Source organism: Cololabis saira, chromosome 9, assembly GCF_033807715.1.
Source record: "Cololabis saira isolate AMF1-May2022 chromosome 9, fColSai1.1, whole genome shotgun sequence".
In the NCBI taxonomy this organism is placed as follows: domain Eukaryota; kingdom Metazoa; phylum Chordata; class Actinopteri; order Beloniformes; family Belonidae; genus Cololabis; species Cololabis saira.
In genome coordinates, this window is record NC_084595.1 from 18,468,801 (window position 1) to 18,482,360 (window position 13,560).

General features: G+C 41.3%; 1 protein-coding gene across 1 annotated transcript; it reads right to left on the bottom strand.

The window, feature by feature from the left end:
- Nucleotides 1-25: 25 nt before the first annotated feature.
- On the bottom strand, nucleotides 26-13,281 carry paqr3a (progestin and adipoQ receptor family member IIIa). The gene is made up of 8 exons (XM_061730666.1): nucleotides 13,124-13,281; nucleotides 11,470-11,696; nucleotides 10,287-10,449; nucleotides 9,172-9,327; nucleotides 3,395-3,592; nucleotides 3,218-3,308; nucleotides 2,960-3,136; nucleotides 26-1,562 (listed from the first exon to the last, which is right to left on the bottom strand). Exons 2-7 carry the CDS (start codon nucleotides 11,661-11,663, stop codon nucleotides 2,994-2,996), a joined length of 945 nt encoding a protein of 314 aa, XP_061586650.1. The 5' UTR covers nucleotides 11,664-11,696; nucleotides 13,124-13,281; the 3' UTR covers nucleotides 26-1,562; nucleotides 2,960-2,993.
- Nucleotides 13,282-13,560: the final 279 nt, after the last annotated feature.

Genomic DNA, 13,560 nt, shown 5'->3' on the forward strand with positions numbered 1-13,560 from the left:
AGTAAAATTCAGGACACGTTCAAAACAAATTCAACAATCTGTTAATTTTATTCGTAATGGAGTTCAGCAGGTCTATAGCTCTCGTACAAAAAGATACAAAACTTCTGCTACAAAAGGCGTCTGACACGCCGCTGATGACGGAGTATGAAACTCTTCTTACAGACGCTGCAGAGCAGGTTTGTGATGAATAATTTAAAAACAAAAACCTAAAACATAAATATACATGGATGCAGCCCCAACATCTGCAACTGTTTTAACACAAACCGACTGACATAATTCATGTTGAACATATTCAACCTCAGTTACACTAAGACATTAACATGGACTAAAGGTTTTATTAGAAGTAATTCTGCCTCTTTACATTTTTCTCCGTAACAGAACGAGTCCTTTCATGACACGCTTTCAAACCGAGTAACCGATTTGAATCCTAGAGGTGAATTATCCTCATCGCTCCTAAACTACACGGTACTCGGTTCGTTCCTACCCTGAACCCACGTTACTCAGGTCGTCACGGCAACCAAATACGCGGGACTTTACCAGGGCGATCATGCAGACAGCCTAGCGTTACCGGGACTAAATATGAACCGTTTCATCTGCTGCATTTCTGAATCAAGTCATTAAAACACTAGCGTGGTCGAAAGCTGACTGATTTATGCACAGAGATTATGCGAGGAGTCCGTTAATGTCGCTGAGGTTTACTTTGACCCGGTGCTGAACTCCTGCAGCCGCAGATCAACGTTATCTAGTTGATGAACCCTGATGTCACACAGGCCTCTGGAGACTTCGTACAGGTAAGTTATTTAGTCTTATGGAGTCAAATAACAATAATAATCAAGTCCGAGTAGAACCCCAGCTGCCTCGGCCGCGTTGGCCCAACACGCTCAAGTCCACGGCGCTTCACTCCTGCAGTAACTTAGTGGTCGCTAGTCTGGATTCTGACATCAGGACCGTTTGGAGGATCCCGGTTTTAGTGCACGTGTCAGTAGCTGCAGCTCAGACGCTCGTCAGTGCCGGAAAGGTTTTCTTAAGTTTAACGTCGGTATTAAAACAAAACATCAAGTTCTGCAGCATCTGGTACTAAAACCTGAGTAACTGTACAGACGTTTCCTAAACTTTTTCATACATGGTTCAGATTTAACAACAGTCTTTGGCCTTTTTTCTGTTTTCAGTGGTCGGTCCGTCACAAAGTGATTCTGGGTATTATGGGAGTCAAACGCTCAGACGTCCTCAGGGTCTTGTTTCATTTTAAAAAGGAAAACCTTTTACAAAACACTTGTACTGAAGCTGAAAAACTATTAACAAATGTAGGGGATGTAGAAGCTACATGGGTTCATTTACAGGCACTTGCAGACACGAGAAGAAACTTAAACATGCGTGCAGATGTGCTGCAGTTCCAGATGTTGAGTCCGGTTTTATCTGAGAACTTGGACGTGTCACCTCACATCATGGGCTGGTTCTGGTTCTGGTCCGCAGCGGCCGGGTGCTCCACTCCTCCAGGTGAGACCGTCCCGTCTGAAACCCCTGCAGGCCGGTCCCCAGCGCGCCTGGCCGTCGCCGCTGACCTGCACGGGGGAGAATCAGATCTTACACGTCAGGAACCATCACACCTGAGAGGCTCAGAAATGAGCCCATATTTATGTGTTTAACCTGCCGTCATGTCGACATGAAAGGTTCTGACTCGCCATGTGAAGATGGCCGCAAAAAAAAGCAGGTACGAAGCTGAAAATGTCCACATGTTTCTCCTAAAAGAAGGAATTTGACCGATCATAAGACGCGTGTCAGGATCCTCTCGTTTTCCTGAAGTATCCCTCCGTCTGAAGTAACTAGGGATGTCCCGATCCGATCACGTTGTTTCAGACTTGATCGAAATCGGACGTTGCACCCCGATCAGGGATCAGATATGTTTTATTATTATTATTTTGATCAGCGCGTCAAACAAATGCTAAACAACTTGTATCAACAAGCAACGGATCCATGTAAATTTGCACGACAACGCTGCTAATATGAAGAAAGCTATGGGTGCGGAGTGTGGGCTGCGTCATGTAAAGTGAGTTCAATAAAGTTATTTGTGGTGATCTGCACAAAGCCGTGTTGCAGCGGAGGCAAAAATAAAAGTTAAGTCTAGTAATAAAAGAAGCGTCTGTGTCGTCTCCCTCAATGCAGCGTGATGGAGACCCTGCTACTGCGACGAAGATCGTAGGTCACTTCAAACACAAACATCTTATTCTTTAAGCCAGAAAAGGACAGTGAGAAGTTAAGAGTCAAAGCACATTACTGCCATTCTTTATGACCAGGGGTGCACACAAGCCAGGACTCCAGGACTGGTCTACTGCATGTTTTAGATGTTTCCCCGTCTTCAACACACCTGATTCTAATCACTGGTCGTCATCAACATGTCATCAAGGTTTACACAACTCTGTTGGTGACACAGCCTTGTCTATCAGGGTTGTGTTGAGGCAGGAAAACATTTAAAACGTGCAGTAGACTGGCCCTCGAGTCCCGGCTTGTGCACCCCTGTTTATGACACTGTTGCACTTTTATTTGCTTATTTGTTTACCTGCCTGCTGGGTATTTTAAGTTGAGCTGCTGTTTTTATTTCATTAAAATTTTTGTTTAAACTTGCAATATTTTTACCAGTTAATAGTTTCACTAATATTACTTGATTGTTCAAGCTACCTCAATGAAAACGGCACTGTTTTAAGAGCTAAATGATAAAAATAAGGTGAAGAATATTATTTTTCATTTGTTTATTATTTTAATGTGTAAGTATTGGATCCGGACTCGGTAGCGGCAGATACTCAAAATCAAATGACTCAAAATCGGATCGGGGCCAACAAAACCTGATTGGAACATCCATTGGAACTAAGCTCTAGATCAACTCCGGAGATTAAAAGGAGGCGCTGAAAGCTGCTCGATGACGGGGCTCAGTAGTGACGTCTCGGAGACTCGTGTCACTCACCTCCAGACCCGGGTCCGTCGGGCCGAGCAGCCTCCTAGCTGTGCGGGGGGGTTTCAGGGCAGGGCTGGCTGTGTCTGTAGGCCATGAGGAAGCCTGACGACTGGTGCCACCAGTACAGCATCAGCACCAGCAGCAGGTGCCACACCTGGTGGCTGGAGCCCAGGTAGTTCAGCTGACCTGCAGGGACGTGAAACCGACCGGTTCAGGTACCACGGTACTGCAGCTCTGTTATCAACCATCATCACGCAGGCGTCTTACCTGGGAAATAGCGTTCAGGAACTTTTGAAACGTAGAAAACTATGGCTAATGCTGCGATGAAGTACATCCCCAGAACCTTCGGGACAAAAGCCTGAGAAGAGCAAACAATTCTTTAAACTAATCCACTGATAAAGGTAGTCCGGATGTGACTGCTGTGGAAGAACGGGGCCGTCTTACCTGGACCAGCTCCGAGGAGAAGCCTCCCGTGATGCAGATCCAGTGGACGGTTGGGATGAGTCCGTACCCGGCCACCGAGCAGAAGATGAGCGAACGTAGCTGCTTCCACTGCTTGAGCAGGTACTGAGGGTGGATCTGAGCGAAGAACACGGCCAGGATCATGGCCAGGACCGTCACCAGGTACACCTGCCGCCAGTACTGGAACCAGAGAGAGGGAGGTTCACGTAAAGTTGCTTTCATAAACGAAAATTATGACTAAATATCGTCGTCAACGAACATTTATCACCTGAGGAAAACGAGATGAGACGCAACGAAAATGCTGGTCATGTGACGATAACGATAATTAAATATATAATGCAATATTGTAGAGGAATAAAAACGAGACAAATGTAGCTTACAAAATAAAAACTCTGCTAAAATGTGTCTTCATTTTCGTTGACCAAAACGAGACAAAATATTCTAACAAAGATTCTTAATATCCATGTTTTCAGTAGTTTCCTCTGGTTTAGTTCTGCTGCTGGGTGACGTCACGTCCTCAATCCCAGTCGCTGCAGCGGGGAATCAGATCCAGAAGATGCAGCTGCAGGTTAGAGGCTGATGCCGTTAACGCAGAGCTCTAGGTTCACGTCAATTAAAAACTAAGTTAAATAGAGAAACGTCTTTGGATACACTTTCCTTCATAGATGTGGAAAAGAAAACCGAATGTGTCGTCAAAAACGACGGGGAGAAATATGGAAAAATAAATATGTTGTAAACATAAATTAGAGTCTTCTGTATCTGGAATGAATGAATTCTTGAGTTTATAAGGTAACAATAATTTAATAATAAGATAACCTTGTTTGAATTGTAAAAAGGGTTTGGATAAATACAATCTTTGACTAAAACTAGACTAAAATGGTCCTGGACAATTCTGACTAAAATAAGACTAAAATGCTGAGACTTTTAGTCGACTGAAACTTGACACGACTAAAAGGAGAATCAACGTGACTAAAACTAATATGATAGCTTGACCCAAAGACTAGACTAAAAAACTCAAATTGAAACAGGCTGACAAAAACAACACTAGGTTCACGTCAGCAAAATGTCTTCATTTCACCAGAAGCGAAGGAGGAAACTGCTGCCAAGGCTTGACAGGAACGTTGCAGGAAAACTGGGACGTTAAAGGATTTAAATACATCTTCATGCTGCGTTAGAAAGATGCCCAGCTCATATAAAATAGTGACGCATATTTAAATCAGCAGAATATGAGCTCAACAGGAAGCAGGACAACCTCCGTGACATGCAGCAGTTACACAGCATATATATTATATTACACCAAATATGACTATTCAGCTGTTTGGCAGATACGTGTTCTGTATTGTTATTGTTTTCAGAGACAATGTTTTTATTAAAAGGTATTTTTCACCCTAATCATCATGCATCATTAAATATCAGCCAGAGTAAAAGCGCCCATGTCTCCGTCTGAGAGCGAGACATGAACAAACGTGCAGGTACCGGCCTCCAGAACACAAGCAGGACTGGAACTGTAAAAAAGCGAAAGCTTCTGGCTCAGGAAAAGCTCTTTTTTTTGGCCTGTACTCTCCTCCTGGCTGCATTTCACTGAAACTGCAGAAGGAGAAGTGTGTTGCATGTGTTAAAAAAAAAAAAAAAGAAAAATCAAAGAAAATCAGCGTCCTACTGTCTCGGTTGTTATCACAGACATACAGCATGCCGTCCTCAGATCTGTTCTTGATATTTAAACTTCTTAAAGTATCTGTGGAAAGTCTGGACAGCCTCGTCTCGGTCCCGTCTGTCCGTTTGTGTGGATGCAGGCCTCCGTCCAGTCGCACGTCCTCATGCGAGGAGTCCTGCTGAATTTCACAGTGAATAAATTTGCACCCGAAACAAGGCCCCGCTCTGCTTCAGCCAAATTTCTCAGAGCTCCTCTCCTCCTCACAGACCACATCTTCTCCTCTCTAGTGCCGCATCTCAAGACACGGCGGTCTGATGAGACGAGAGTTGAACGGGGGCTAAATATATATTTTTAAAAAGTGTTTTTCTTCAGGAATTTGGCTTGCCACTGGAGTGAAGCCGCCCTGAAGCAGAGCCCCAGTCTTGGCGTGAACGGGGGGGGGGGGGGAGCGCTTCGCTGAGACTTGAGAGCGTCATATGGTGGGGAACAGGAGTGACGGATCGCTCCGTGAATTCAGCCATCTGGTTTGGGCTGCAGCAGATTTCAGCGACGTTCTGGGGGCAAAATAACCCGGCGCTTCCAATATGTGGGGGAGTAAGGAGCCCGGCCAAACACTTCAGGAGTAAAGGGAAAAAAAATAAATAAAAAAGAGGTGGTGGTGGGCGGCTGGAATGAGGAGCTGAAACTAGCGTGTCAGCAGGGGCTGTTTTCCAAACGGCAAAGGTGTTGTGTTGCTTCAACGGGAACAACGAGTCAACGAGCAGACCCGGACTTGGCTCGGTATTTAATTACTGCCTCTTCGGGCCGAGGATGTTGAGCTGCTCCGCCGATGCTCCGTGCACTGGAAGTGGCAGGATGCATGTGAAAGCCTAGGAATTAACCGGTTTTCTGCATAAACTCACAATAAAATGTTTCAAATTTAGTCACACACATAGAAAAAACACAATGTACTTCCGCCCTGACTGAGTGCACTTGTTACCCATTCAGTGCTGGAGCCGAAGACAAGTTGAAGCAAGTTTGGAGGTGAGGTTTAGAGCAGAGTTGCCAGATCTCACAAGGAAAATAAGAAACTGTGGGTTCCTGAATGTATATATTACTTCTGTTAATGAAGATGTTTGGCGAGTAAGGCGAAGACCTGCGGTCGTATCATCTCAAATACTTGGAAGGTGAGTGGAGAGGAAGACTGTGTGTGTACCGTGCACTGCAGTCATTTGTGTGGACACTTCCTGCTCCTAAAGTTTGGTAACATTTCTAGGCAATCAATGTCAGAGCGGTGCAGAGATGCAAGAGATTCTCCACACTACGCAGCCCGAAACACAGATGGCAGCTCCGCGCAAGCCCATAATGAGTCACAGTTACGAGAAAACAAGCCTAAAAGAAACGCAATTCCCAACTTCTGATATTTTAAAGCGGCTTTGAGTCGCTTTTAAAGAACTACTACAGTTTAGAGTTAATTTGACTGATAAAAGGCACCCAAACATTTAAAGTTTTCTCTTCGTAAGATGCCGATGAGGACCACAGACCTTGGAAGACATGTGATCAAGAGTAGCTGGTCTTCATGACGCACAGGTACGACAACGTATGTCAGTGTGTTCAGACTCCCAACAGTCCACGGACCAACTGTGTCTGAGTGCAAAGAGTTTAGTATCGCGTCTACGCTTCCTCCAGCACTAAAATCTTAATTGGTGGGTTCAATAATAACACTCGAAATTACAACTGTTATATTATAAATATACTGTATTTGTCTCTTACTGAGACTTTGACTATCATATCAGATTTTGTGCCAAATAATACTCAAAACCAAGCTATTCCAAGGGGTTCACATGCTGCTGTACTTACATCAGCAGCGATTCAAAGAATTCAGTCTCGATCAGATGGCTCTTCATCAAAAATCCAGATGTTGCCATTTTTTTTTTTTTTTTTTTTTTAATTTCTCCAGTTTTTGAAGCTACTTCAACCCTCCTGGATGAATGAACAATTTTAAATGAAAGGAAAGGGAATGGTTTGAAGGATAAATGGCAAGTAACTCAGAAATCCACGGAAACAGGATTTAACAAGAGACTAAATGAGCTGGAGCACTAATGAATCTGAGGATTTGAGGCCAGTTTTTACATCTTTTTAGGGTTTAAACTATTGTTTTCAAAGAGGAAAATTCAGCTGACAGCGAGAGGGAAATAAAATTAATTTAAAAGTCAACTGAATTACTTTTGAACACGTGTTGGTTACTTTTTATCAATTTATGCACATGACAAGATACATTTCTTCCTTGAATAAATATTACAGTTGAATTCAAATAAGTATAAGAGGCAGCAGATCTGTTCATACCTGAAACAAGCCCCGCCCAGTCGCTTATAAGCAGAACTGACGAGCCTGCACACGTACGGCCACAGAAACAAGAAAACAGCCTCCACACAGTCAAACAGCACTCTGCATTAACCAAGCCCACTTTACATTTCTGACCAATCACATGCCATTTCTCACACGCTACATGAGAAAAAAAATAAAAAAGGTTCTGCTCAGATGTGTTGGGAACAAACAAGCGAGAACAAAAAATGACATCATTTTGTTCTGGCTGCCTTGAGAACAAGAACAACTGTGTGTGTTCTTGTGGAGTACCGATATGTATCAGCCGTTACACAGACTGAAGGAAAACCAATAACCGTCAGTAAAGCACACAAGAACACTACATGTCTTTGGATGTTTTGGAAAATGGAAGTAAAGATACCTCCAAAGACTTAAATAACCTAAAGTTAAAAGAACAGCCTGTCATTTTACTAATTAGACAATGAAAAAGAAGACAAGGACACAAATAACAGAGGCAAGAAGGGAGTCGAAATAATTCAGGATTAAATGAAAAGGTGAACTCTTGTTTCTGCAGACAGCAGTTACTCACCGAGATTCACTGCAGCCAAAACATCTCCCTTTGTGTCGTCATTTGAATTCAAATGTAATATTTATTCAGGGAAGAAATATATCTTGTCATGTGCATAATTTGATAAAAAGTAACCAACACATGTTCAAAAGTAATTCAGTTGTTCAAAAGTAATTCAGTTGACTTTTAAATTAATTTTATTTTCCACTTGCTGTCACCTGAATTTCCCTCTCTGAAAACAATAATTTAAACCCTAAAAAGATATATGATTTACTTCAAACCATTCCCTTTCATTAACATTGTTCATTCATCGTTTTGCCCGCCCACGCACGCACGCGCGCGCGCCCACGCCCACGCACGCACTAGGGCTGCACGATTAATCGTTAAAAAATCGCGATCTCGATTCATGCTTGAACGCGATCTCATTTCCAAATGACGACGATTTAAAAAAAAAAAAAAAAAAAAAAAAATTTTTTTTTTTTTTTATAAAGATGGCTGCATAAAAAAAGGACTAGGCCTATTTCTAGGTTGTTGTAGTCCTGTCATGGTCAACTATCATGTTGTCATGTTTGTTATATTTTGTTAATGATTGTGGATTACATTTGGAGAAACATCTACCTTTCTCATCACCTGACACATATTGCACATAAATATTGTTAAAATTGTTATTGTTAAAATTATTTAAAGACAAGAGAGATGTTTATTGTTTTTATGTTCAATGTCAGCTGTTACAGCAAAAAGCAGCCAGAGGAATAATTTGTTGCCTCAGAACTACAGGATCTGTTACAAGTCCCCTTTCTGAAAGGGTGTTCAACTCAGGGAGGAACAAATATTGTTCAAAATTGTTATTATTGTTTAAATTATTCAAAGGTTTGTGTAAAGAAGACAAGAGATGTTTATTGTTATTATATTTTTGTTCAGCTGTTAAAGTTAAAGTAATAAGTGCAATAAAAGTTATATTGGAAAAAAATCGTGAGAGAATCGTGATCTCAATTCTAAGCAAAAAAATCGTGATTCTCATTTTGTCCAGAATCGTGCAGCCCTAGCACGCACGCACGCACGCACGCACGCACGCACGCACGCACGCACGCACGCACGCAGGAGGGTTGAAGTAGCTTCAAAAACTGGAGTAATTTTAAAAATAAAATAGCAACATCAGGATTTTTGATGAAGAGCCATCTGATCGAGGCTGAATGAAGGGGAAGAGAACTTTGGGGTTGCAGATGAACTCACGTTGTTGCAGTAGAAGGTGTAGAAGACTCCGGGAACGTAGCAGCCCAAGATGCCGATCGATATGCCGGCATAGTCCAGCGCCATCCAGCGGCGGCTGGTCTTCTCTGAGCGATGGCAGCAGAACACGTGATAACCCGCCGAGCACAGCATGCACAGCTGAGAAGTAAACACAGCATCGGCGAACGTTTCAGTGTACAGACTCAAAACATCACCAGTTCTACCACATTCAGGTACAGACTCATTGTAATTCCTCACCGACGTCTCCTGTCATCCAATAATCAATGACTGTTTTTCATTTTATCATACTGTAATAACATGAAAGGCTGAGTGTCATTTGACATCTGGTCCTTATTAGGTCTTCAAATTAGCCCCAGATAAAGAACAAAACATGATATATTACACTGTAATCAACAGGAACTGATGACCTGGTTGTCAATGGGTGTGGAGATGCTATAAAAGCAGATATCCGGGTCTGTGTCAACACAATGCCGAGCAGTAAAGACACCAGTGACGATCATGCAGCACATCAGCCTGGACACGTTTACAAGACCATTTCCCATGAAATAAATAAACTGAGTCCATTATTAAACAGTAAGAAAGATTATGTACATGTAGAAAAACATGTAAAATGGACCCCAGTGGAAACAAGTAGCAAGAAAATAACAGGGAGTAAACAGAGCCTTGAGATACGCCGTGTTTAAGTGGGGCCTCTGAGGAGGAAAACTGTCCAAGTTAATAAATAGGACTTAAGCCATTTAAGTGCAGTAGCCTTCACGCCAACAGACTGCTCTAATCGTGATAAGAATGTCATGATCCACTGTGTCGAAGGCAGCAGTGAGATTAAGAAGAGTTACAGCAGAATCTCCAGAATAAACTGTTAAAAGCAAACCATTACACACCCTGAGGACTGTTTCCGCGCTGCAACGTGACTTAAAACCAGTTTGAAACTTCTACCCGTCTTTGGAAATAACCAACAGAGGAGTGACACCAGTACTTCTCTGTGTTTTAGTCAACATGCAGCTCTATTTACAAAATATGCAGGAGTGGAAATAGACTCCAGCTTTTATGTAAAGGCAAAAAACTAGATGACAAAACGGGAAAACTCAGCAGCGTACCTGGAAGCAGAAGATTCCGATGGAGTAGATCACGTAGTCCTCTCTGGAGGCGCCGATGGCCGGCAGCACTGACGACATGTTGTATACCCCGAGACAGAAGAAGAGCAGGAAGCCCAACAAATGGCTCCAGATATTCATCGACTCATTGGACAGGATGAAGAGGCTGCACAGCAAAATAAGCAAACTTAAAAAATTACTATTGAAAAAGATAGAGATGTCTGAGGTTCTCTGACTCGCCGTGCAAAGACGGTCTCGAAACTTAGATACGAAGCTGAAAATGTCAATTTTCTTCTCCTAAAAGACTCGGCAGCGCATACCGCGGATACGAGCAGCTAACGACGTGTTTAAATCCGATGTCTTCTGCAATTAAAAAGGGCTGATGAGCAAGGCATATGAATGAATTACCTTACGATATAGTTCTTTATTTTTCTTGTTGTTGCCGTTTATAGGTCTCTGTTACAGCTGAGTTAGTGGTGTTGCCGCACGCTACTTTTCTTTCTCTGCCTTAGCAGCAGCCAACTTTGACAACTCAATATACTACATCGTGTGTGAAACTTTCAAATGTCCCATCAGCTTCGTTGTATTGAAATTCTTTTGTACCGTAACATTACTCCTCGGGGTATCTCCTTTGGACCTTGCAAACAGCAAATTTGTTGTCCTATTCGGACATTGTAAAACTCCCGCACCGGCAACGCCAATTTCAGTGTTGATGTTTTGTAGAGACGCCACGCCCCCTTAGGAGACCTGGGTCTGAGATGTGTTGTTGTAAACGTCATCGGATCAGCCTGCTTCTAACTATTATTTTGAGGACTCCGATCAAAACCGATAGGGGCACTATTGGCCGATCCCGATCGGTTGCCGATCGATCAGTGCATCTTTATTTTTAATGTGTTACAAAAGTATCAGATCGGGACTCGGTATGGGCAGATACTCAAAATCAAATGACTCGGAATCAGATTGGGGCCAAAAAAACCTGATGGGGACGTCTCTAGAAAAAGACATAATCATAACTGAATGACAAACTGCCGTTGCTCCAATACATAGGAAGAAGATATCAAGTGTCAAACCCAGTAATAACCAAACGCTGAATTGTAATTCAGCCTCATTTAAGCAAGCAAGGACAAAAAAATAAATAAAAAAAATCATCATTAGTCTGTGTGTGTAACAACAAATCACTGCTTACCTTTTGATACACAGCCTGGAGGGTAGGTAGGCTCTGTATCCGTCTGTGATGTAGGGGTTCTCCCTCAGAAACGCAGGGATTTGTTCATAAGAGTACAGCCGGATACCTCTGGGAACCAGCACCGGCCAGTACTGGTACCCCCCCAGCTCGATGTAGTGTGCAGTCTGGGCATTCTTCTGAGGTTTCTGAGGCATGGTTGAGTCAGTGCAGACCTGCCTAATCTAAAACTGAAAAAGAGAAATGAAACAGAAACTGCTTTCAATCTCTTTCCTGAGTAATAACACCAAAAATGAGAGGTTTAGCATTTCTTAATTATTGTTATTACTAGGCCTGTGTTGAAAAAAATTGATTTTCCGATTCTAAATCGATTCTCATTCATTCCTAAAAATCGATTTGTACGTCTAAAGATCGATTTCTTTTCATCATTACATTCCAACGTTTGGTATTTTTTGTTTATGCCCAAATAAGGAATGTTTTGTTGGACACGAGAATAACTTGTGCCATGTTTTTGCCTATAAATATGTTTAAAGGTATGAAAACTTTAAAGTTTTCAGTTATAATTGCATAAATTGTCTATATTTCATTACTTTATATACTGTCTTGGGGTTACATACAAATTCTCAAAAGTAAAAAAAAAACAAAAAAAAGACAGAAAATGGAAAAAATAAAAAAGGGATTTGGTAAAAAATAAAACCGATTTCATACGGCTTCTGTTTGCTGCCCTCGATCTGTTTGGTAATTCTGCCCCACACAATGTTTCTGAAAGCAGTTATATCAGCATTCTGGGAGCTGATTGGTCCTTACAGCATCATTATCTGCCAATACTTGCTGTTGAATCTCAATATAATACTAGTGTTCATATGTTGCATAACTACAGTCATATAATTCATGCAACAGCACAAAAAAACAGTTTTATTAACACTAGCCCAAATCAATATCGGAATCAAATTGTGATAATCGATTCTGAATCGATTTTTGACATTCGAATCGATCCCCAGCCCTGGTTATTTGGTGTGGATGTAAATGGCAAAATAACTTGTCTCTATGATAGAGGACACTGAGATCAATAAATTAAATCGACCCTGCCTGATTAAACTTGAAATACTAACTATTTTTATATATATATATATATATATATATATATATATATATATATATATATATATAAGAATTTGTTCTTAAATTGCTTTCCTGGGTAAATAAAGGTTTAATAAAAAATAGATAAAAGTCCCGAGGACTTTAAAACCCTGTTGCTGTGTAATCTTGTGTTATTTTCAGTAACTATTTACGTCATACCTGTTCCTCTCTACTTGTATGAAGGAAATCACGCATTACTTTAATTTTCACCTAATTATTATTATAATTGATCATTTGTCAATAACAAATCGCTAATCCTGAATTTAAAGTTTAAACTTTAAATCCACAGACGGGTATTATGTCACAGGCTTGCTTACTTTAGTCCCAAATATAAGCCGAATAAACCTGAAACAACAACTGAATACGGAACAATGTCAGTTTCAGTTTTATAATGTTATGAAAGCTATTTTGAATCATGAAAACTTTAAAATGAGGAAAATGTCCAAGTGGTCTGGTGACTGTTAGCTCTGCTGGCTCCGGCACCTTTGTTTAAAGCAGATACGGCAATAATACTCACCTTTTACTTGGGTCGACATGTAGCTTTAGCCATTTAGTATCTTAAATGTCGCACTAGACATTTGTGAATACGTGTAAACATTGATTTGAAGGAACAATAACGCAATGTTGGTTAAGTTTCAGCGTTAACATCGTCAACAGTGAAGGACCTGTCGGGTCTGCCCCGACCGCGCCTGAGCAAAATTAAATACTGTGACGTACACAAAAGACACCTGACACCTGAACGCATTTAAAGTATTATCCACCGATATACAGGACTGTCTCAGAAAATTAGAATATTGTGATAAAGTTCTTTATTTTCTGTAATGCAATAAAAAAAACAAAAATGTCATACATTCTGGATTCATTACAAATCAACTGAAATATTGCAAGCCTTTTATTATTTTAATATTGATGATTATGGCTTACAATTTAAGATTAAGATTCCCAGAATATTCA

Excerpts from the sequence above, each read along its gene's own strand:
- paqr3a (XM_061730666.1), bottom strand. The coding sequence starts at position 11,663 with ATGCCTCAGAAACCTCAGAAGAATGCCCAGACTGCACACTACATCGAG. Across the intron at positions 3,593-9,171 it reads ACACCTTCTACTGCAACAAC|TACTGGCGGCAGGTGTACCT; the intron begins GTGAGTTCATCT and ends CTCTGGTTCCAG. Across the intron at positions 3,137-3,217 it reads TCCTGAACGCTATTTCCCAG|GTCAGCTGAACTACCTGGGC; the intron begins GTAAGACGCCTG and ends ACGTCCCTGCAG.